General features: G+C 40.3%; 1 protein-coding gene across 1 annotated transcript in view; it reads right to left on the bottom strand.

The window, feature by feature from the left end:
- MGAT4A (alpha-1,3-mannosyl-glycoprotein 4-beta-N-acetylglucosaminyltransferase A) overlaps positions 1 to 25,610 on the bottom strand; it is a 113,278-nt gene that overhangs the window by 2,210 nt on the left and 85,458 nt on the right. Inside the window, exons 9-14 of the mRNA XM_032178739.2 lie at positions 17,704 to 17,818; positions 16,214 to 16,344; positions 12,412 to 12,519; positions 12,099 to 12,292; positions 8,807 to 8,885; positions 7,515 to 7,581 (exon numbers count right to left, since the gene is read on the bottom strand). Coding sequence (XP_032034630.1) covers positions 7,515 to 7,581; positions 8,807 to 8,885; positions 12,099 to 12,292; positions 12,412 to 12,519; positions 16,214 to 16,344; positions 17,704 to 17,818 — 694 coding nt within the window. The remainder of the gene's footprint in view (positions 1 to 7,514; positions 7,582 to 8,806; positions 8,886 to 12,098; positions 12,293 to 12,411; positions 12,520 to 16,213; positions 16,345 to 17,703; positions 17,819 to 25,610) is intronic.

Here is a 25,610-nt window from a genome sequence, read left to right as displayed (position 1 = left end):
GAAGTTCTCATGTGGGAAAATTTCAATCTTGGTCCTGAACTCAAAAAAAACTGCAGTAAATCTTTGCCACTGCTAAGCCACTGAACTGCTGTTGGCAGGGCAAGTCAGGATATTCAGTTCCTATTTCTGACAAAAATTCACAGCATTTGTGATGGCTAAGTCCATGAGAGTGAATAAGGTTCACTGTTGACACTTTGGTTCAATGACATATGACACTCAAATCTTTTCTGCAAAGTACCTGGCTGATGAATAATAAAATAAATAACCATAGGCTTTAAATACCTTACATTTTCTCAAGCTTTATAAATTAATGCAACTAAGCCATCTTCTCCACACGTATTTTTTTTTACCACCATTTGCTGTAGCACATCTTAGCAGATTCTACTTCAGGTTGTACTGAATTTGTGTTTTCTCAGCCTGTTTGAAAATACTCTTCTCTGTAGTTGTTCCAAACAGACTATTTACAGGGGCCAACTCTTCAGTCTCTTCAACCATGGCACTGATTCCAAGTAATAATTGAGCAGTACCAGTGACAACTCTGTCAATTCCTCAGGAGCCAAGAAAAACACTCAAAATAATCTGCTTTGCTTTTTGACTACTGATATTGCTCCCAATGTCCTTAAGTCTTCAAGCAATTGTTATTGCTGAAAGCCTCCTATCCTTAAATAAGTTTACTTTCTCTGCACACATTACTTTGGCTGCTGCTATTAAACATGATTTAATTAACTCATGATTGGTAAGTGGTTTTTCTTGCTTAGCTAAAAAATGAGCCACTTGAAATATCACTTTGGGAATAGCCTCATTTTTATTTTTAGTGAAGAAATTCTGCTGTGATGAGATATTCCATTCTAAAGTTTCTAACTTTTCTGACCATTGCTTTCTTGTGAGTTGGGAATATCATTGTATTTAGCCTAATAACGTACAGCTCTCACATAACTGCACAATAACTACAATGACTTGCCAACAATTTTGTAAAATAACCCACATTCTACTGTGTTAAAAGCCACAATGCTCACAATCTACTTTTCTTGTTGTGATGATGGATAAGTACTTGTAATTTTTTTTAAGTCACAGTGCCATGATATGTGTGGCTCTCAACATACTGTCCAATTAGAAATACATCATTGTGAGTTGCAGTACTCTAAGCAGCAGTGTGAAGCTGGGAGAGCATGACCTCGATCTCTACTGCACCTACTCATCTCTGCTGTTGGAGAGTAGAAGCACACACACACACTACATTAGAAAATGAGCATGCCTGTCTTCCAAAAAAACTTTATTTACGGACACAGAAATTTGAATTTTATATAATTTTCACATAGCACAATGTATCCTTTTTACTTTTTTAACCATTTAAAAATAAAAAAAGAAAAAGATGACCTTTTAAAAAATGTTCTTAGATCACAGACTATTCAAAAACAGGTGGAGGACTAGATGTGCCCCATGGGCCATAGTTTGCTGACCGCATGCTGTTACATTATACAATCCATTGTCCAGTCTCACATCATAGTTAATAGATTAATAATAAGGTACACTCAGATTGAAAACCACCGCAGAGCAGGCTTGTACTAATTTATATTGTAAATGTTGAAACTATGAGCTTCCAAAATAATGCTTTTATTCAAAAATTATTAATAAACTTATTTCATAGAAGTCTGTCCATACTTGGTGCTGGACTAGGGGTAGCAGGTAGGTGCTACCAAAAATTATTATTAAATATTGAATTAGGCAGGGGATTCAGAGCTTAAAAATACTGCAAAACTTGGAACATTTTAACCAATGTGACATTGAATACTGTCACCTGATGAGCTCATTTCATTAGAAAAATAATTACCAAATGATAACTAGTTCATCAAAACACTCTTGCCCAGCAATTTATCCTCTCCCATGTATAAGAACAGTACACACACTACAGCAAAAGATTGCAAACAACCTAGGTATCCATCACTAGGAGCCTGGCCAAATAAATTACAATATGCTGATACAAGGGAATTCTAGGCAGCCAATTAAATGACTGAAGAAAAAATAAAAAAGAATAAGCCAGGCACAGTCGCTCACACCTGTAATTCTGCACTTTGGGAGGCTGAGGCTGGTGGATCACCTGAGGTCAGGAGTTCGAGACCAGCCTAGCCAACATGGTGAAACCCCATCTCTACTAAAAATACAAAAATTAAGCCAGGCATGGTGGCCTGCGCCTGTAATCCCAGCTAATCGGGAGGCTGAGGCAGAGAAATGCTTGAACCCAGGAGGCGGAGGCCACTGCACTCCACCCTGGGCAACAGAGCAAGACTCCATCTACAAATAAATAAATAAATAAAATAATGAAGAAAACGCTGAAGATAATGCAGTTGAAGATTTGCTTCTCTTCCTAAGTCTATATTGTAGAGAAACTCTCATACATGTGCATAAGTGTTCAAAGCAGCCATGTTTATTACAGCAAAAACATGGACACAAACTTTATGACCAAACAGAGAACAGATCATGCTATCCACAGAATCCACCCATACAGGTGTGAAAAATAACGAGTCGTAAACACATCCACTCACGTGGATGAATCTCACAATTGTGAGGGGGAAGAAACCAAATTGTAGACTACAGAAAGATACTTATATCAAATGTGAAAACAGGCAAAATCCCACTGTGCATTGCTTAGGAATATATTCCATACATAGTAAAAATGGAAATGGAAATGGTAACCATAAAATTCAGGTATTGAAGGAAAAGAGAAGCTATTAGGGTATAGCTTTGGGTAGAAGGAGAAGAGAAGCTATTAGGGAAGTACAGCTGAATTGGCACATCTTAAGCTGGAGGGTGGATACAGGTACTCAGCATATTATTATTATTATTAAATTATTTTTAAATGTTCATGTTCCATATGTACATAGGCATTTTGTTCCATGAAAAAAAGGGATGTAAAACTGGGTTGTAGGGCATATATCATTTGTGTGTGATGATGTGTTGTACTTAGAGAACATACCCAGATATTGTTATTTATGCATAGAATACTCCTGAAGGGACACAAATCATTACAGGAACTGTCTCTCAGAAGCAGCAGGTAGGAGAGGGAAGAAAAGGGAGGAAGACTTAAGACTACCCTTTTAAATTTGTATTTGGTACCATGTGTGTATAATGACTTTTCAAACAACAAATTTAATCTTTGTCCTTAACCCAATGGTCTGGAAGGTAAGTATTAAGACAGGAAAGAAGAGAAAAAGTAAAGGATATTACCAGAGTGACTGGAACCCCACACTCCTGGCATTGACAGGGACGGCCAAGGGCTACAGTCGTGGCTCCCTCCGCCCGCCATGCCTGACTAGTGGCCCTTTCCTTCTCCCACTGGGTCTCTGCAGAAGGTTCTTCTGCCGTCTCACAGCTTTAACCCACTGAAATAGGACTAGTATTTCTTCCACAAGACCATTCTTAGCTATCACACTCTACTCTTCTAACCCCCACCCCATCAACCCTCGGGTCTCCACTGACAGCCAGCTGATGGTCTACTGTTCTTGCCAATGCCTTCACGCGTAAGTTGCTACCCAGTCTGATCCAATTTAAATTCAGGCCCCTCTCCAGGGCCAGTCTTGGCGACATGGAAGGGGAGCAGGGAAGTGCTGGGTAGAGAAGGGCATGAGCGCTGGCTAGAGCTCCACCCTCTGGCCTGCGCCCACCGACCTAGGTGAGGACAGGCATTTCCGTCTTCCTACCCAAATGTTGCATTTCCCAAGACCACCCTGGCCTGCCACGTCCCCATACTGTGCCTATAAAAGCCCTGAGACCCTAGCAGGCAGGCACACAAGCGGCTGGACATGGAGGGGAAGGGAGCACAGGGGCGGAAGAACACACCCGCAGATGCTGGCAGGAGGTCGACGGGCAGAATGACGCAGAATTTGGCTGGGGCAGTCGGAGGAGAGCCTAGGCCGCTGAGCAGCCCGACTCCAGGGGAAAACGATCTCCCTTCTGGCTCCCCCATCTGCTGAGAGCTACTTCCACTCAATAAAACCTGGCACTCATTCTCCAAGCCCACGTGTGATCCAATTCTTTCGGTACACCAAGGCACGAGACCCCAGGATACAGAAAGCCTCTGTCCTTGTGATAAGGCAGGGGGTCTAATGGCTGGTGCGGTGGGTCATGCCTGTAATCCCAGCACTTTGGGAGGCCGAGGCGGGTGGATCACGAGGTCAATACCAGCCTGGCCAACATGGCGAAACCCCGCTACCAAAAATAGAAAAATGAGCAAGGCGTGGTGGCGGGCGCCTGTAATCCCAGGTACTCGGGAGGCTGAGGCAGGAGAATCACTTGAACCCGGGAGGCGGAGTTTGCAGTGAGCCGGGATCGCACTACTGCACTTCAGCCTGGGCGGCAGGAGACTCTGTCTCCAAAAAATAAATAAATAAATAAATAAATAAATAAATAAATAAATAAATAAGTAAGTAAGTAAGTAAGTAAGTAAAAAGGCAGGGGGTCCAATTGAGCTAACAAACACAAGCCACCTATGGACAGCTAAACTAAAAGAGCACCCTGTAACACACGCCCTGCTGGGGCCTCAGAAGCTGTAAACATTCACCCCTAGACACTGCCATGGGGTCCTTCTGCATGATCCCCTGGGGGTTTGAGCAGTAGGGCACCAAAGAAGCGAGCCACACCCCCATCACACGCCCTGAAAGGTGGGTAAGGGAACTTTTCCCGTTTCAACAGCAGCTTGTTTGCATGCCAAGAGGGCTCTTACTAGCATCTCTTTCCCTAGTTCTCCCCGTTAAACTTTCCACTGGGATCCAAATTTGCTTGTCTGTAGCTACCATCTCTAATTGCTTAACACTAAAATTTCCATTGTATTCCACAGCACCCTTAGGCTGAACTTCCCCATATTCCGGTTCAAGTAAGCCATCCCCTTAGGGAGAACTACAGAGCGCTCTGTTCTTCTGGTCTGCCTCTCCATCGGACAGAATCTCTGCACCACTGCTCTGGGTCGTTGGCAAGGACAGCAGCCCCTTCTCTTGGAGTGACACCTTGCTTTAGGGTCAGTGCACTGGTCGTGGCAGTAGCCCTTGGTTTTTGTCTTGTTTTGTGTTGTTTGAGACAGAGTGGCCCAGGCTGGAATGCAATGGTGCAATCTTGGCTCACTGCAACCTCCACCTCCTGGGTTGGGTTCAAGCGATTCTCCAGCCTCAGCCTACTAAGTAGCTAGAACTACAGGCATGCACCACCACACCTGGCTAATTTTTGTATTTTTACTAGAGATAGGGTTTCACCATGTTGGCCAGGCTGGTCTTGAACTCTTGAGCTGGTGATCTGCCTACCTCGGCCTCCCAAAGTGCTGAGATTACAGGCGTGGGCCACCGCACCCAGCCAAGCCCTTGGTTTTCTTGGCTGGCTTCTGCTACTGGACTCGGGCAGTGAGCTAGGACATCGGTGATCAGGGCCAAGTATTCTCACCCTTCTGTGCCTGGGGCAGACTTATGCTCAGATTCATCAGCTGCTCTTGTCTGGAACAGAGCTTCTGCAACAGAGTTGGGGGTAAGGACAGATGCTGGCAGCCTGACCTTCCTGGGCAGATGCCATAGCCCTAGACTAGAAGCTGGCAGGAGAGTCCAGTATTCCTGGCTGTACCTGCACAGGGCACAGCTTCTGTCCCCCTGAGCTGGGGTGAGCTTCTGTCTCCCCGAGCTGGGGTACTGTGAGTGATAAGGCTGGTCCTGGCTCCTTCCCCGAGATCTGGGAGATTCTCATGAATAAATGTTGCCCCATTTGCTACAAGCCCTTAGGACAATCTTCATAGATTTAAAATAGTTTTTTAAGAATAATTTTCACCAGTTATAATTGTTTTGCTACCAAGAGGGTCAAGGAAGCCTCTCACACACAGTTCCATTAAAGAAGACTTCTTAAGGAAGCAGAATGTTCTACATTCAGTTGAAAAAAGATTAGCTGCTCTTTAGTTCTGTTCTGTTTGATTACACAAGGTCCTAGGCTGATGATGCAGAAGTTCGCTTCTTGTTCTAAGAACATATGAGTTGATATTTTAGATGGTCATTTTCTTCAATTACTATGGAGATATTTAATTATAGATGTCTCTATTTCTTATGCTACTTTCATAATCTAGAACATACCATTCTCAGAAATTTAATAAGTGGCAGGTAATGGGGTAATAAATGTCTCATACTCAGCTGATTTTGTGTATATTTCTAGAGATGGGCTAAGATACAGCCCAAATATAAAAATCATTCATCCACCAAAACTATACAGAAAGTAGCCAGGGTTATTGTGCAAGCCTCTTAGCAATGGCTGAATGATACTTACCAAAGGTAAAACTGTTCTAGAAAGGGCTTAGAAATGTATCTATCCTATAGAACTACAATATCAATTTACCAATATTTGCTCTTGTCTAATACTAAGAGAAGCATTCATTTGTTTTAAGCAAAAGAAAATGTACAGTTATTTATTGAGTCAGTGCCTACCAAGTGACAGGCCCTGTGTTAACTACAGGACATGCAGGAGAGACACGGCCCCTCCCTCTCCACGGGGAGCACACAGAACGGAGCTATGGAACAACACAACTGTACAGCAAAGGCACATACGGGGGGAGATCTGAAGAGCAGGGAAGTGAGACCATTAAATGGGCAGATTAAGGGTGCAAAAGCACTTATTAGAAGGAAAAATAATTGATCAATCATTTCAGGCAGAGAAAATGGCTAGAGATGTGGCTGCCCAGAGAGTGTGGGGCCTTCATCAGAGGAACAACAGTCTCAGGGCTGGAGAGAAAGAATGAGAGAAAGTCACAGATGTGACGGTGGGTGGGAGCAAACAAAAAGGCCTCAGGGCTCTAGTTACATTTCAGAAAAGTAACTGTAGTGGCTCTAGAAAGCCACAGCGAGATGCAGTCCCTCCCCTGGCTCTGAATCGGAGGCACACGGCAGACTGCCCCTCACAGACAGGGTGACTCAAGGCTTTCAGATGAAAAACTGACAGATTTGTGCTAATGGACAGTAAGAAGAGGGCAGTCTTCAGGGTGCCTCCCAAGGTTAGGCTAAGGCGACTAGATGGATAGGGACAGCAAAAACTGGTGATCAATAAAGAAATGCGTGTGTTACAGACGCTTGTGGTAGGTGGCTATGTGGCCGCCATGTATAAGGCTATGTCAGTGGACATCTCAACATAGATGTGATGCTGGGGAGGAGGGAAGGGGCCCGAAGCACAGATTCTGGCCCGTCAATGTGAGCTGAGACCAGAGAGGAGCTAAGCCCGTCCAGTAGGAGGCAGTGCAGGCAGACTCTCTATCAGGGAGCATCAGCAAGAGCACAACACACAGAGCGGAAGGAGTGAGAAAGACAGCTAGTGAACCAATCTGTGATATGAAATCCCACTTGGGTCAAATAATAAAAGCAAGTACTACAACACAGCATACATAAAACCTGGAAGACACTGGTAATTGTAATCCTCAAGTTGCTTAATATCTAAAAAGAACTTAAAGTACTTTAGGAGTAAGTCCAGAAAAATAAAGGCCATTTTACTAAAGTAGATATTACCTATTCTGAAATAGCCATCTTCTAATCGTTTGTCTTTGGTTTCTTTGCTTATTTCCAAACCTTCACTCTAAAATAAAACAAAAGCATTAATTTCAAAAATAATTCTTTCTATTTAACCTAAGTTATTAATATATCTTAATATAGATGAAGTGGCATTTGTAACACAGCTATCCCTAAAAACAGAAATATCATGTCAGTCTTGAACTTTAAAAAACTTATTATATTAATAATAAAAGATGTTTTCTTAAGCCATCGTTTGAATCCGTATATAATATATTGGTGGTTGGAAATGAAACATTAAATCAATTAAATAGAACAGTATTTTCTATTAAAACTATAGAAGACCTGTGTAGTTAACTTGAAAGAAATCTAAGGATTCCTTAGAGACCAATACATTAAATTGTGTATTAATTAACAGGCATTAAAAACACATCGAATTTGGACTCAAAATACAAACAGCAAGTAAACACTAAAGAAAACAATGATTCAGGCCGGGCGCAGTGGCTCATGCCTGTAATCTCAGCACTTTGGGAGGCCGAGGTGGGTGGATCACAAGGTCAGGAGATCAAGACCATCCTGGCCAATGGTGAAACCCAGTCTCTACTAAAATACAAAAATTAGCTGGGCATAGTGGCAGGCACCTATAGTCCCAGCTACTTGGGAGGCTGAGGCAGGAGAATCACTTGAACCTGGGAGGCAGAGGTTGCAGTGAGCCAAGATTGCACCACTGCACTCCAGCCAGTGACAGAGCAAGACTCTGTCTCAAAAAAAAACCAAAAAAAAACAAAAAACAAAAAAAAAAACCAACAATGATTCATTTCTTTTTCTAGTAGAAACGTTCATATTATTTGCAACCTCCACCTCCCAGGTTCAAGTGATTCCGTGCCTCAGCCTCCCAAATAGCTGGGATTACAGGCACACGCCACGATTCCTGGCTAATTTTTGTATTTTTAGTAGAGATGGGGTTTTGCCATGTTGGCCAGACTGGTTTTGAACTCCTGACCTCTAATGATCCACCCGTCTCAGCCTCCCAAAGTGCTGGGATTACGGACGTGAGCCATGGGTCTGGCCTGTTATTTCCCAAGATAAAACAAAATGAAGGCTCTTTCTATGAATGGGTCAAATGCACTCGTCAAATATAAAAGTGCTTCATATTTCAAAAAAAATTAATATTATTCACCATTGAGTCCTGCAAATCATGAGAATTTTCTTTCCCCTTAAAAACAAGAAAAGCTTCAAGCTAAGTCTACTAGTATTAGTTGTTAGGGAAAGGTAAGAGGAAATAGTCATACCTTAAAAGGCAAAACTTCCACAGTTGTGTTTAGCAGAATATCTCCAGGATGTTCTTGGTTGCCACTATGGAACAAATAACTGAAAATACAAACATCAAAATAAAAACACAAGTCGGGCTAGATTTTACAAAGATTCAAGAAAATGACCTTACCTCAGAGTCAGCTTTTCTAAACAAGACTCTAAGCAAGCAAAGTTGACAATGCTAGAGCTTGTAATAACTGCACCGTATGTGTTCTGAATGGCTATAGGGAACTTAGAAACTTGAGAGCATGACCCCTAGGTGGTAAGTTCATTCCTTCTGTCAGAAACAATTACGTTTGTTGCTTAACATAATAATGTACCTAGATAATTTCAAAAAGGATGAGTTTTATGTCACTGTCTATAATGCTTTAAATATTTAAACCTCTTCCCAGAAAATTGTAACACCTACATAATACTGCTGTATCTTATATCAGAAAAAAACTTCACTAGGACAACCAGTAGTCATGGCATGTCCAAAGACCAGTTCTAGGCTGGGCGTGGTGGCTCACACCTGTAATCCCAGCACTTTGAGAGGCCGAGGTAGGAGGATCACTTGAGGTCAGGGGTTCAAGACCAGCCTGGGCAACACAGTGAGACCTCATTGCTACAAAAAATTAAAAAATTAGCCAGGCATGGTGGTATGTACCTGTAGTCCCAGCTACTCAGGAAGCTAAGGTGAGAGGATTGCTTGAGTGTAGCCTGGAAGGCCTAGTCTACAGTGAGCCGTGACTATGCCACTGCACTCCAGCCTGGGTAACACAGCAAGAACTCATCTCTAAATAATAATAATAATAGTAATAAATAATAATAAAAGAAACAAAGACTAGTTCTATCCAATACAAATAACTTTAATATTAGTAGACTAAAAGTAAATTAACCTCTTAAAATATCTGAATATCAATATTAAAAAAGCATTTGAAGAATGACTAATTATCGATATATGGTGATAGATCTTAAATACTTTCTGGGTATGAGTATAACACTCTGTTTTTGATACTCTGAAAACAAACTAGTAAGTATACGTATGCGTTCTCAGGGTGTGGGGAAGGGTGGAAACTAGATAAGACATGCAAAGTATGTCTGAATCTAAACCTAACTTTGGTTCAGTTGCATGGTTAAAAGTTTAGGCTTGGGAGTCAGAAAGAGCTGGGTCCAAATCCTGGGTCTCTCACTTACTAGAGTTGTCACCTTTCACGAGTTTCCTCTGCTTTCTGCACCTGAGTTTCTTCTATAATGCAGATAGTCCCATCTACCTCAGAGGACTGCTCCAATCAGTTCAAGAGAACTGACAAAAAGTCCCCTGCACATTCAAAATGCTCAGCCAGTCACAGTATGGTTATGATACAGTTACAGCCAGTAGATGTGGCTGTAAAAGGTTACGTGGGAATTCTTGGGGTGACAGAAACGGTCTTTATCTTGATATACTGGTGTCAAAACCACAGTCTGCAAGATGCTACCCTTGGGCAAGTGGGGTGATAGGTACACAGGATGTCTCAGTTTTACTTCTTACAGCTGCATGTGAATCTATACTTTCTCAAAAGTCAAAGACTAAGAAAAAGAAATTGATTGTTGAGGGAAAAAGCACACAAAATAAATATATCAAGTCAAGTGAAATTGTCCCTGTCCCTGTTATCTCACCTCTATTTAAACAGTTTGATAGATTTTTGCAGATTTGTTCTATGTACATAATATATGTAAAACATTGTTTTTATTATTTCAAAAAATCCTTCTATAATCTATAATTCTATACTCTCTATATAGAATGCTATATATTCTAGAATCCTATACACATAATGCTATAATCTATAAAATGATCTATAAGGATATTCTATAAAGTTATAAAATTTGCTTTTTACCCCACTTAGTGTATATCTAAGAAAGGTTTCATGTCAATACATATTAATCTATGCCATTATTTTTGATGACTGCTTACAGTATTCCACTGCGTGGCAATATCATTTTATTTAACCAAACACATACTAATGGACATCTATGCTGTTTCTAATTCTATGCTGGCTGAGTGGTAAACAATATCTCAAAGTGCAAAGTATCACTAATAATATAAAAATGAACTTTAACAGCAAAACAAATACTCATGCAAGTGCAAAATATTATTCAAAACTATTTCTGTATGTTCTTCCAGTGGTATTCCCAATGCTTAAAACACTTTTAAAACTTGAATTCCTCTTTGGAATCAGTTTAGAGTAACAAAAGAAAATTAGTAACACTGTATCACAGCTCTACATTGTTTCTGACCACCTCAAACAGAATTACTGAAAATGATTTCTGGTGGATTCTAAAAATCAAATTGGCCCTCCCATTGGGACACATAAAAGGAAATACCACAGAGTGGGGAACTATGTTCCTTTAAGTATGCCACGGCCAATCTGGGGAACACACCCAAACCTGAAGAAGGACTGAAGGAATCATGACTATTAAATTAAAAATAGGCCAGGCAGTGGCTCGTGCCTATAATCCCAGCACTGTGGGAGGCAGACATGGGTGGATCACCTGAGATCAGGAGTTTGAGACCAGCTTGGCTAACATGGTGAAACCCTGTCTCTACTAAAAATACAAAAAAATTAGCCAGGTGTGGTGGCAGGCACCTGTAATCCCAGCTACTTGGGAGGCTGAGGCAGGAAAATCTTTTGAACCAGGGAGACGGGGGTTGCAATAAGCTACACTGCACCACTGTCCACTGTCCAGCCCGGGTGACACAGTGAGACTGTCTCAAAAAAAAAAAAAAAAAAAAAAAAAGGAAGACAGTCCTAAATTCTGTAAAATGAATATAAATGCTCAAAAACATAAAATGGCTGTAAATTTCTTCCTGGTGTACCGAAAATAACCTAGCATTTGTAAAACCATTGACTAAGAATAGTCATATTCTGTCAAATTTATCATTTCAACCAAATTGCTGGGCTAATCAACTAGCTCCAGATCAATTTTCAAGGGACATACCAGGATAAAGACATAAACACTAATTTGAGATTTTCAAGAGTTCTGCATAAAAGTATTAAAAAATTATACTAGATATACTAAGTCCAGAAATACCAATGAAGTTCACCAAACATGTTAAAATGTCGACTTTACATCTGAAAACAACATACTCATTTTATTATGGAGTTGTTTTACATGTAATTTAAAGCCCAACATTTTGGGCCCCACTGTGTCCCCACATCTGTCATGCACACACACACAAATCTATTATAAATCACATTACGAATAAGAGATCTGAACTGTAAGATCACATATATTTCAATAATCACCAACCTTTCTACATTGACTGGTTTATCAAATTTAAACAAGATGTAGTCTCCAGCTATCGGCGTGATAGCCCAGAAGAAATCCTCTCCCATGTAAGTTTTCTCCAGCGTATGCCCTTGGTAGACCTTCAAGGAAGTAGATACCTCTGCAGGTGGGTTTACATGGATTTTAAGAAGTAACGGTTTCATGTAATCTTTATCCTGGGAGCAAAGACATATATGCTATTAAATAATATACAGCTTACTTAAGAAGAAAAACAATAATTATACCTTAAATAACAAGCTGTATGTTCATGAGAAAATAAAATTAAGTCACCAACCGTGAGTTTTTGGATTTTTCCTGACAGTGATGAGTGCAGACCAACATGTTGGAAAAGGGAAGGTCTGAAGCGAATTCGCAGATTTGCTTTCTGTCTATCACAATGTTTCTAAATATTAAAAAAAATCACATTAGTGTTGCATAATAAAGTGAAATCTTGCCCTCACCTGGAAAATGAGAAGTCCTTTATCAAAATATTGAAAAGAAGGGCCAGGCACGGGTGGGTCATGCCTGTAATCCCAGCATGTTGAGAGGCCGAGGCAGGTGGATCACCTGAGGTCAGGAGTTTGAGACCAGTCTGGCCAACGTGGTGAAACCCCATCTCTACTAAAAATACAAAAATCAGCCAGGTGTGCAAGCCTATAATCCCAGCTACTCGGGAGGCTGAAGCAGGAGAATCACTTGAACCCAGGAGGCGGAGGCTGCAGTGAGCCGAGATCGCACCACTGCACTCCAGCCTGGGTGACAGAGTGAAACTCTGTCACAAAAACAAACATACAAACAAAACAACAACAACAACAACAAAATTGAAAAGACAACAACTTCAAGTCATAATTACAAGTCATATTTTTTTCCAGTCATTGAGGCACTAATAGATTTGCTACTTACTTGATAAATAGTCATGATCCAGAAATTTAAAATAAGCATAGTTAAGGGAAGAGTGAAGGGTTTAGTTTCAACCATTCTTCAACACATGTCAATAAAGATTTGACTTTTAATATTAAAATGCATAAACTATAGACTAGGGGGTTAGTTCAAATATACAAAATATTTTTTATTAAATAATATAATGAATTTGCAAATTATAAATGGTGCATTTTGTTGCATGAAAGCAACTTGAAAATGTGAGGCAATCATTTGCCTAGAAGCAAGTAAATGATATTAAAAATTCCACAGACAATCTCTGTCAACACAGGAAGGGACACCTATGTTTCAACTCGCAGTGCCCCATGGTCCAGACGTTCCATCTCAACCTGTCCTCATGTGTGGGCCTGGCGTGTGAAGGCTGTGCAATGCTGAGGGCCACCTTGACAAATATTTTTAGTCTTTTCATTATCAATAACTTACATAAGTTTGGGGCCAAAAAAAATCAAAAAACACATCTTTATAAGAAATTTACACTTGGCTGGGCACGGTGGCTCATGCCTGCAATCCCAGCACTCTGGGAGGCCAAGGTGGATGGATCACCTGAGGTCAGGAGTTTCAGACCAGCCTGGCCGACGTGGTGAAACCCTGCCTCTACTAAAAATACAAAAATTGGCCGGGTGCAGTGGCTCACGCCTGTAATCCCAGCACTTTGGGAGGCCGAGGGGGGCGGATCACGAGGTCAGGAGATCAAGACCATCCTGGCTAACACAGTGAAACCCCATCTCTCCTAAAAATACAAAAAAAAAAAAAAAAAAAATTAGCCGGGCATGATGGCAGGCGCCTGTAGTCCCAGCTATTCAGGAGGCTGAGGCAGGAGAATAGCGTGAACCCGGGAGGTGGAGCTTGCAGTGAGCCCAGATCGCGCCACTGCACTCCAGCCTGGGCCACAGAGCTAGACTCCGTCTCAAAAAAGAAAAAAAAAATACAAAAATTAGCAGCCAGGCATAGTGGCTCATGTTTGTAATCCTAGCACTTTGGGAGGCTGAGGCAGGGGGATCATGAGGTCAGGAGATCGAGATCATTCTGGCCAACACGGTGAAACCTGGTCTCTACTAAAAATATAAAAATTTGCCAGGCGTGGTGGCGTGTGCCTGTAGTCCCAGCTACTTGGGAGGCTGAGAGGCAGGAGAATCGCTTGAACCTAGGAGGCAGAGGCTGCAGTGGGCTGAGACTGCGCCATTGCACTCCAGTCTGGGTGACAAGAGCAAAACTCTGTCTCAAAAAAAAAAAAAAAAAGAAATTTACACTTTAGAAGACTTCTAATAATATACTGGGTGCTAAGATGCCTACTTCTCAAGAGGTTTCACTTCACTGGCATTATTACTGACACTACAATAAAGGTGAAATAGTGTATTTTCTTTGCACAAACACTCAAGTGGAAGGAGAAAGAAAGGGAGGAAGAGTCAAAGGAAGGGCAAAGGGCAAGAGAGAGAGAAGACTGAAGAGCGCAAGGTTGAGGAGAGAGCGAAACCACCGAGGCAGTGTCTGGAACTCAGCCTGTCACTCCAGTGGCAATGGAAGGACTCCGGCCGAAGGGCCCAAGCAGGCTGATAACCCTTTGGGAGAATGTATAAATGATTCGAAGGGTTTCCTGGGCCACTGTCAAGGATGTGGTGACAGCGCCCTCGATGTTCTAGGGGAAGCAACTGAAGAATTACAGGCCACAGAAAAACATGGACTGCAGAAGGGTGAAGGAATGGATGAAATCGTCCAAAAGTTCATGTACCCAAATTTATGGATGATTTGGAGGGTTTTTGTGGTTTTAATTTTTACTATAGATTTTTTCACCTCACAGGCTCATTTTAGAACCTAACCACATATTAAATAAAATTGCACAGGACAAATGAAATGCAAGTGTATTGTAGGAGGTTAAACATGACATTAACTTTTTCTGTGTCCTACAATAAAAATTTCTATAAGTCACAGTGAAAATACACGTAAGGACTGAGATCTCTAAAAAATGATTGGTTTAAAACAATTTATATGTTCAACTAATTGTCGGAAAACAGATACTCTGCCATTTTGCTAGATTCCATGATTTCCTCTAACTAAAAATGTGTTGGTTTTTTTTTTGTGTGTGTGTGTGGTTTCTTTTAAACAGAATGCAATGATAGCCTACAGACACCAGAAGGTAGTATCCTAAAACCTAGCAGGTATGAGGATCCAACTATTCTAGGGAGCAGAAGGTCATAAAGTCAAACTAATGCTTATTTGTTACAATGAATGGTAAGTCAACTCTATAATGACATGTTCTTATAGTCATACTTATCATTACACATCAAAATGGACATTTTTAAGAATTTGTACTTTTACATATTGTTTATGCTTACATCAAATAAATTAAAAGCTGTAGTTTTTTTTCAGAGATACAATTCAAATTGGACAAGGAAAACATACCTAATTACTCTTTTTTTTTTTAAAAATAATTTTTTTTGTAGAGATGGGTCTTGATATATTGCCCAGTCTTGTCCTGAGCTTCTGGGCTCAAGTGATCCTCCAGTCTTGGGCTCCCACAGTGCTGGGATTACAGATGTGAGCCACTGCACCTGGCCTAATTACTCTTAACAATAAGATCTCTATGGTAATAACATGCTATCTGAATGATCAAAGCAAAAATTATTATTCACTTACTTGACTGCAACTATCATCCCAAAGGTAATCGTATTATTATCAACACTGGCTTTTTGTGAGTAACACGCTGAAAGGTACTTTAAACGTGTCATTGTTTTGGTATAAAATATTACTTCTATTTTATTCGTCATTTATAGATGTGTTAGGGTCTAATATTGTCCCCAGTATACATGGAAAAAGAGAGTGAACAGGAAATATGAAGAAAACAAACCGAAATGGCATCCCATGCAAGAACAGATATGACCAACATCTATACCCAATGTTAGTGAACCACCAGGGCTTACAAACACTAGAAACATTTATCAGCAATTCAAAGAATGTCCGTCATCTTGTAATAGCTTCCTGCTTTACAGGATTTTCCACTGCTATCTAAAAGTTCTTCTAATATAGAAACTTTTTATCAGCTCAGGAAAGAAGTTTTATATCACCCATCTATTTAACTATTGATTTGCAAAATCTCTAAAAGTCACTTTCACGAAATACAGAAGAGAAACTCCCTCCACTCTGGTGAGGAATTAACTTACTGCATCTTTTTCAGGGTTGCAGACTTTCACCCAGAGAATATGGTCCAGGAGCCAATCAATGGGTTTCTCCTTGTAAAACATGAATATGAATTCTACAATCAGAGTAAGATCTGGTGCTTGAAACATTTTACCTGAAAAGATATTCCCAGTCAATAGCTGCAATGAAGACACCAAGCACCAAAATGGCTTACATTCATGAAATCTTGCCCACGACATACACTGAAGCTTGTGCTTTCAACTATAAATCATCATAAACAATTTCCCCATTTGTATTATCAAAATTAAACAAAGTTGCTTTGGCTAAACTTTCTTTTGAGCTGTCACCTGGGTGTAAACAGATATAGTAAATTCCTGATGTTACTATAATAATCTATCAGATACCTACTGGCCCAAAGCATTCAAAAAGCAAGTCAGAGATCTTCCCTTTGTGTCTTACTAAGATTCTTCCCATTAAACATTGAGAGGTTTAGGTAAAAAATTTTATTCTAAATCAATACATGCAAAAAACAAGGACTCCTAATTTTGTTTTCACTGAAGCATTTACAAGTAAAGATGGTTTTTGACTCTTTTGAGTTAAATGATCAAGAAGGTCAAAGGTCCAGCCTCTAATGCTTAAAGTGTTAAAAAGTACCATAGGAGATGAAATGTTATCCTCTGAGTATTATTTGGACCCTGTAAATTTCCTTCAATGCTTCAACTTTAAACATATTCTTTTTTTTTTTAGATAGTCTCGCTCTCGTCCCCAAGGCTGGAGTGCAGTGGTACGGTCTCAGCTCACTACAACCTCCACCTCCCCCGTTCAAGCAATTCTCTTGCCTCAGCCTCCCAGGGAGCTAGGATTACAGGCATCTGCCACCATGCCAGGCTAATTTTTGTATTTTTAGTAGAGACAGGGTTTCACCATGTTGGCCAGGCTGGTCTTGAACTCCTGAGTTCAGGTGATTCACCCGCCTCGGCCTCCCAAAGTACTGGGATTACAGGCGTGAGCCACTGCGCCTGGCCAACTTTAAACATATTCTTAAGCTGGCTAATTTTGAAACATCAGCCAAAAACCATTTAGAAATGAGTGCCCCAACTAGTTAAGAGAAAAACGAATAAAAATTAATCACTGAATGAGGACTTCATGCATTGCATGAAAATACTAGGAATTCATATGAGAAAACTCTTTGTGGTACTCTTTTTAGAAGAATCACAATCTTATGTTAACAAGGGAGCTGGAAATGTCAGAGAAGAAAAAATCAAACATGCTCACCAGGACCATGGTTGGCATTGTGAAGAACGCTAGAGTAAATACAAGAGTCTTAGAAGTCTCCAAATTCTATTCTGGGTTGGCTTTCATCATGTCATACAAAGAGGTTTACCTAACTTTTCTCTAAAACAACCCATTTCCATAGGAAAAAAGACAACTTTAGGACAAGTAAGTACTTGGTTTTAGATTCTGAGAGTCACAGTTATTTCTGAAAAGTAGGTAAGTCTGACACTTTTCTTACCAATGAAGCCCAGCTGGGAAAACTCTAGAATCATCCATTCCTCAGAAGAAAGTTGAAGTGCAAAATTTTTTATGGTATTAAAATAATTTTGTTTGACAATAATATCATCTTCAAGCTAGAGAAAATTGAACAATCATATTAATACATCAAAAAAAGAAGGAAAGGTATTGAGAGAAGGACATCATTATGGAAAAATACAAGCATACTTTTATCATGAATATCAAGAAAACAATGGTAAAAACAATAAAAATATAAAGCTAGATATTATTAAAAGAAAGTGAAGAAAATAAAATGGAAGAAATACATTGCAAGTCAACTAAGCCACTCCTTTCTATGAGAAATAACAATGAGGAAAACGAGGACATCCTTTCCAAGTAAGACAGCTGGAATGATGCTGACATGTGAGTGGATGGGGCAGAGAGAGCAGAAGATAAAGGTCTCATCACAGCAAAAGTTATGGGGAGAGAGGCGGAAAAAGAAAGAGAAGGATATCAGGATACATTCTATGGGGTAGAAAGCACAAAGAAAGTTTAAACTGCATTTAGTAGTCTTACTGTTAGTAGTGATAATGGTATTGATATTGTGAAGCTATTTTAGGTATACTATAGAATAAAAAATTATATTATTAGGATATTATTAAAAACCAAGACTTTCAATATAAAAGAAAATAAATACACGTAAAAATTTGAAAAGCTAAGTAAAAGCCCTGTAATTTTATTATAACCCTAAAATCTTACATCTTAATCCAGTTTGAATTGGAACTATCAATACAAACTTGTGATTTTTTTCCTCTGTAAAATAAAATACATTTTTTCTTGCTGAAAGTCTCAGAAGCAAAAACAAGTCAATAGCAATGAGCACCTTTAAGCGCCCAGATTGTGTTTCGATACACCACACAGCCTGAAGAGGAATAGAGCTCCTCAGAGAAATGATCGATTCCAGATCTGGGATAGGAAATGCGCAAGATGTGCCAATCATCAAAGAGACAATCACGATTACTGAGGCCAGGCACAGTGGCTCACGCCTGTAATCCCAGCACTTCGGGGGGCCCAAGCAGGTGGATGGCTTGAGTTGCCCAGGAGTTCAAGATGAGCCTAGGCAACAGAGCAAGACCTCATCTCTACAAAAAATTAAAAAATTAGCCGGGCATGGGGATGGGTACCTGTAATCCTAGCTACTCGGAAGGCTGAGGCAGGAGGATCACTTGAGCCCCCAAAAAGATTGCTGGACTTACATAGAAAGGATACAAAAGCCAATTTGAAGGGGTTCCCACTGGATTATGACGTACCAATAAAAGCATCAATAAGAATAATGATTGCAATGGACTGTGGCAAATCAAATGTATTTTAAATATCCATGACTTCATAATGATACATTGTTTTTAAGGGGATACATGTGCAGGTCTGTTACATAGATAGATTGCATAATGCTGGGGTTTGGGCTCCTACTGAACCTGCCACCCAAATAGTTAACATAGTACCCAACAGGTAACATAATGATACTTTAAAAACAGCCACCACTGTAGATTGCTAGGGAACCAACTTTAAAAATTAGTAAGAGAATGAAATCAAGCATTTACTCCAGCTTTTAAGAACTATTTTTCAAGGTAATCTAATAAAGGAAGAAAAATTCTTTATAAAAGAACTCAACATAGCATTTAGAACTAAGCTAAGAGCATTAGCAACTACAGAATTAGGAAAGCACCACTTGGAAACAGCTAATGAAACGATTGATCTAGGGAAAAATAATCAATGGATGCTGAAACCTTAAGTGGAACAGCTGCTGGAAAGCTAAATTTATAATGCAGCAATGAGGCGGGCATATGGAACCCACTGATTACTCTCAGCATCGCTGGAGGTGGGACTGCCTGATGTAATGTGCTTTCTTTTTTTATTTTTATTTTTTATTTTTGAGATGGAGTTTCCCTCTGTCACCCACACTGGAGTGCAGTGGTACAATCTCAGCTCACTGTAACCTCTGCCTCCTGGGTTCAAGTGATTCTCCTGCCTCAGCCTCCCCAAGTAGCTGAGACTACAGGCACACGCCACCACGCCTAGCTAATTTTTTTTGTATTTTTAGTAGAGATGAAGTTTCACCATGTTGGCCAGGCTGGTCTCGAACCCTTGACCTCAGGTGATCTGCCCGCCTCGGCCTCTCAAAGTGTTGGGATTACAGGTGTGAGCCACAGCGCCTGGCCCGTAACGCGCTTTCTTATACGCTACCATAAGAATTACTCAGCACCACCTGTGAAGTGCCTGTATCATCTATCAGTTTTCCAGAAGGCACCGTGTTCAACTCAGAGTTTTTTGCAATAAAGCACTTTATGAAACTGTATGATGCTGTCAGTGGAAACTCCATTCCAAGCCACAGCATCTCCCTTTCCCCTGAGGGGTATGTCTATGACAATCACAAAGCAACCCCTGACTCTACTGCCTTTTGGAAAGCATTCTTTAAGAGCCGTGGATGTGATACATTCCCAAACCATGCAACCCTGGAGTCATATCCCGAGGGGATCATGATGACATCTGGAAGAAATTCCTTTGCCACATCACCTCTCATCTTAGTCTTCAACAAAATGTCACAGGTAAAATCTATCCTGTATGAACATTTAAAACTACCATTAACTGAGAACTTTTTAGGCTAGTATGTTTTTCCCACTAATACTCTGTAGATGGCAATGAACTCACTGAGAGAATTCCACATAATAAGCATATGTGAAGACTTGAATATAAAGCAACTCCCTCTTTCCTGAGGCATAATTTTTGGGCAAATGTGATTATTTTAAGAATGTTCAGGCTGGGTGTGGTGGCTCACACCTGTAATCCCAGCACTTTGTGAGGCCGAGACGGGTGGATCACTTGAGGTCAGGAGTTTGAAACCAGCCTGGCCAACATGGTGAAACCCTGTCTCCACTAAAAATACAAAAAATTAGCCAGGCATGGTGGCAAGTGCCTGTAATCCCACCTACTTGGGAGGCTGAGGCAGGAGAATCACTTGAACCCGGGAGGCAGAGGTTGCAATGAGCTGAGATCACACCATTGCAGTCCAGCCTGGGCTAGAGGGAGACTATGTCTCGAACAAACAAACAAAAACAGCCTGGGCAACAAAGTGAGACCCTGTTTTTACAAAAAGTAAAAAAAAAAATTAGCCAGGCATGGTGGTGCATGCCTGTGGCCCCAGCCACACAGGAGGCTGAGATGGGAGGATCACATGACCCAGGTCAAGGCTGCAGCGAGCTGTGAACTGTGTTTGCACCACTGCACTCCAGCCTGGGCAACAGAGGAAGATCCTGTCTCCAAAAAAAGAAAAAACAAAAAAAACAAAAAAAAAATGCTCACTGACGCCAGTGGCTCAAACCTGTAACCCCTGCTCTTTGGAAGGCAGAGGCAGCAGGATCATTTGAGGCCGGGAGTTCAAGACCAGCCTAGGAAACATAGCAATACTCCCATCTCTACCAAAAAGAAATACAAAAATTAGCCCAGTATGGTGGTGCATGCCTGTAGTCCCAGCTTCCTGGGAGGCTAAAACAGGAGGATCACTTGAGCCCAGGTGTTTGAGGCTGCCATGAGCTATGACTGTGCCACTGCGCTCCAGCCTGTGTGACAGTCAGACTCTGTCTCTGAAAAACAAAAGAATGTTCATTGAATTTTACTTTGAAAGAGCTGAACAATTAGAAACAATCTAAATGACCAACAAGAAGATTGATTATGATATCTGAATAACAGGACTTCAAGAAGGGATTAAAAATCACACCAATCTATATTTACTGGCATATCAAGGTACATATCAACAATATGTTAAGTGACAGCAAAAAAGGTTATCAGACAGTACATACAGCATGATCCTCTACTGTAAAAGAGGGCTGTGTGAGAGTGACATCAGCAAGACAGAAACAGGAAACCCAGACACACAAGACACATTCCCCACACAAGATACAGATTTAAAATCTGAGCATTTGACAGCCAGAGGCCCTCTCTTGGGCACAGACCACAGTGAGGAAACACTCAATTCCAGACTTCTCCCTGAGGAAAGAAAGAAGTTGGTGTATACCCAATGTTTTTGACTTTTTCAAGTGCAGCCAGAGGGAATGATTTCTGTCTCATCTAAATCATAGTGTCAGGAACAGGGCATCAGGTTGAGAGCTAAGAACAAAGGCCATCAATTGGCACCAGAGGCTGCAGTACCAGAGACAGAGACTAGGTGGCGCTCCAGTACTGCAGCTTACTACAATACCAACAAGGCCATAGTGCTGCAGAGCTCCTGAGTAGAAACCAGTCAACTTCAATTAGGAGATTACACCCACAAGCAGAGGGGACATGGCCCCAGAAAAGGCTCAAAGGGCTCCAGAGTCTTTAACTAGGCTGACTGAAGAAAATCCTTCCACTACAAAACCAAACTGCAAAGACTGGGAGAGGTGGCTGATTTTTCAAATGCCAAGATCCCAATAACAAAAAACAAGATACACAAATAAACAAAAATATGGTATATCCAAAGGAACAAGTTAAAACTCCAGAAACCAACCCCAAAGAAATGAAGACATATGAATTGCCCAGTAATTCAAAATAACTCTTGTAAGATTGCTCAGTAAATTAAAAGAGAGCAGAGAGACAACTAAATGAAATCTGGAATATGATGCATGAACAAAATGAGAATATCAACAGAGATAGAAACTATAAAGAGCCAAACAGAAATTCTGAAACTGAAGAATAGAAAACCTGAATTGAAAATTTCACTAGAAGGACTAAACAGCAGACCTGAGCAGGCAGAAGAAAGAATCAGAGAACTTAAAGATAGGACTTTTGAAATTACTGAGGCACAGGAGCAAAAAGAAAAAAGAATAAAAGAAAAATAATGATACCCTAAGGGACCTATGGACAGCACAAAGTGAAACAACATACACATTATGAGAGTTGTACAAGGAGAAGAGAGCCTATTTGAACTTCCCAAATATGAGGATAGAAATGGACACACAAATTCAAAAAGTTCAAAGAACCCCAACTACAATAAATTGATCTACACCAAGAAGTATCATAATGAAGTTGTCAAAAGTCACAAAGAAAGAATCTTGAAAGCCATAAGAGGAAAGTGACCCAACAAATACAAGATAACATCTATTAGATTATCAGCAGATTTCCCAGCAGAAACTTTATAGGCTAGAAGAGAGTGGAATGATATGTTCAAAGTGCTAAAACATACTAAACAAAAACCAGCCAGCCAAGAATATTATATCTGACAAAATTGTAATTCAAAAGTAAAGAAGGCCGGGTGTGGTGGCTCACACCTGTAATCCCAGCACTTTGGGAGGCCGAGGCAGGTGGATTACCTGAGGTCAGGAGCTCGAGACTGGCCTGAACAACACAGTGAAACCCTGTCTCTACTAAAAATACAAAAACTAGCTGGATGGGGTGGTGGGCGCCTGTAACCCCAGCTACTCAGGAGGCTGAGGCAGAATGGCGTGAACCTGGAAGGTGGAGCTTGCAATGAGCCGAGATCACGCCACTGCAGGAAATTTTCAAGTTGAAGTGAAAGGTCAATAAGCAGTAATAAAAACAAAATAAAAAACATAAAATTCTGGAATATACAGTAATATTGATCATGAATCACTTTAAAATCTGGTACCCCTTTCAAATCTTTTAATCACATTAAAATCACTTCTTAAAGACCAAAAGCACAAACAATAATTATAAATCTAAGTTAATGTATATGCAATATAAAAAGAGGTCACTGGTGTCATTGGTAAAATAGAGTGCAGGGGAGACAGAGATGTAAAAGAGTAGAGATTTTATTTGTCATTGAAGTAATCAGCTTTAAAAAGATTGTTATAATTTTAAGTCAAATATCCCAATTAAAAGACACAGTTAGGCCAAACGGAAATTTTTAATGAGATCCATTAGTATACTATCTACAAGAAACTTACTTTACATCAAAAGACACACATAGGTTAAAAGTGAGAGAATGAAAAAAGATAATTCATGCAATCCAGAACCGAAAGAAAACAAGGGTGGCCATACTTAGACAAAATAAGACTTTAAGACAAAAACTGTCAAAAGAGACAAAGGACATTATACAACAATAAAAGGGTCAGTCAAATCTCTGAAAAGACATAACAATTTTAAATAAAGATGCACCTAATAATAGAGGTCTCAGATATACGAAGTCAACACTGACAGAATTGAAAGAAGAAACAAATGCCACCACAATAATAGTAGGGGGTTTCAATATTCTACTTTCAGTTATGGATAGATCAGACAGAAGATCAATAAGGAAACATCAGACTTAAACAACACTATAATCAAATGGACCCAACAGACATAAAGAACACTGATCCCAACAACAGCAAAATACACATTCTTCTCAAGAGCATATGGAACATTCTCCAAGACAGACCACATGTTAGGCCCTATAATGTCTCAACAATTTTTTTTTTTTTTTTTTTTGAGACGGAGTCTCGCTCTGTCGCCCAGGCTGGAGTGCAGTGGCGCATCTCGGCTCACTGCAAGCTCCACCTCCCGGGTTCACGCCATTCTCCTGCCTCAGCCTCTCGAGTAGCTGGGACTACAGGCGCCCGCCACCACGCCCAGCTAATTTTTTGTATTTTTAGTAGAGACGGAGTTTCACCAAGTTAGCCAGGATGATCTCGATCTCCTGACCTTGTGGTCCGCCCACCTCAGCCTCCCAAAGTGATGGGATTACAGGCGTGAGCCACCATGCCCAGCCAACAATTTTTTTTTTAAAGACAGGTTTTCACTCTGTCACCCAGGCTGGAGAGCAGTGGCACAAGGCTCACCGTAGCTTCGATCTCCTGGGCTCAACTGATACTCCCACCTCAGACTTCTGAGTAGGTGGAACTACAGGTATGTATCACCATGACCAGTGAATTTTTTGTATTTTTAGTAGAGACAGGATTTCGTCATGTTGCCCAGACTGGTCTTGAACTCTTGAACTCCTGAACTCAAGTGACCTGCCCACCTCAGCCTCCCAAAGTGTTGGGATTACAGGTGTGAGCCGGTGCCGCCTGCTAACAAATTTAAGAAGACTAAAACTATGCAATGTATCTTCTCTGACTACAACAAAATGAAACTAGAAGTCAATAGCAGAAAAGTAAACCCAGAAAATACACAAACGTGTGGAAATTAAACAACTCACCCCTAAACAACCAACGGGTCAAAGAAGAAATCACAAGGGATTTAGAAAAAAATCCAGAAACAAATGAAAACAAGAAAAAATACCAAAATGTATGATATACAGCAAAAGCCATACAAAGAGGGAAGTTTATACCAGTAAACATTTACATAAAAAAAGAAGATCTCAAAATCAGCAACCTAACTTCATACCTCAAGGAAATTGAAAAAAAGAAACAAACTAAACCCAAAATTAGCGGAAGGGAGAAAAAAAATAAAGATTAGATCAGATAAATAAATAGAAAAAAAAGCAGAAAAAAACCCAAACAAACCTAGAGTTGGTTTTTGAAAAGATCAATAAAATCAATAAACCCTTAGCTAGATTAGCTAAGAAAAAAAGAAAGAAGATTCAAATAACTAAAAGTAGAAATGAAAGAGGGAACATAACAACTGATATCACAGAAATCGAAGAATTACAAGAGACTACTAGGAACAATTATGTGCCAACAAATTGGATAATCTACAAGAAATGGATAAACCTCTAAAAACATACAACTTTCCATGGATGAATCATGGAGAAATAAAAACTTTGAACACACTTATAAGAACTCAGGGAATTAAAGCAGTAATAAAAAAACCTCTCAGCAAAGAAAAGCCCAGGACCAGAGAACTTCATTGGAGAATTCTGCTGAACACTTAAAGAAGAATTAACATCAGTCCTCCTCATACAGCTATCTTCCAAAGAACTGAAACAGAGGGAACACTTTTCAAACACATTCTAGGAGG

Source organism: Hylobates moloch, unplaced genomic scaffold (assembly GCF_009828535.3).
Source record: "Hylobates moloch isolate HMO894 unplaced genomic scaffold, HMol_V3 SCAFFOLD_15, whole genome shotgun sequence".
Lineage (NCBI taxonomy): Eukaryota > Metazoa > Chordata > Mammalia > Primates > Hylobatidae > Hylobates > Hylobates moloch.
The sequence above is the reverse complement of the archived record's forward strand: the minus strand, read 5'-3'. Positions and strand labels throughout refer to the sequence as shown.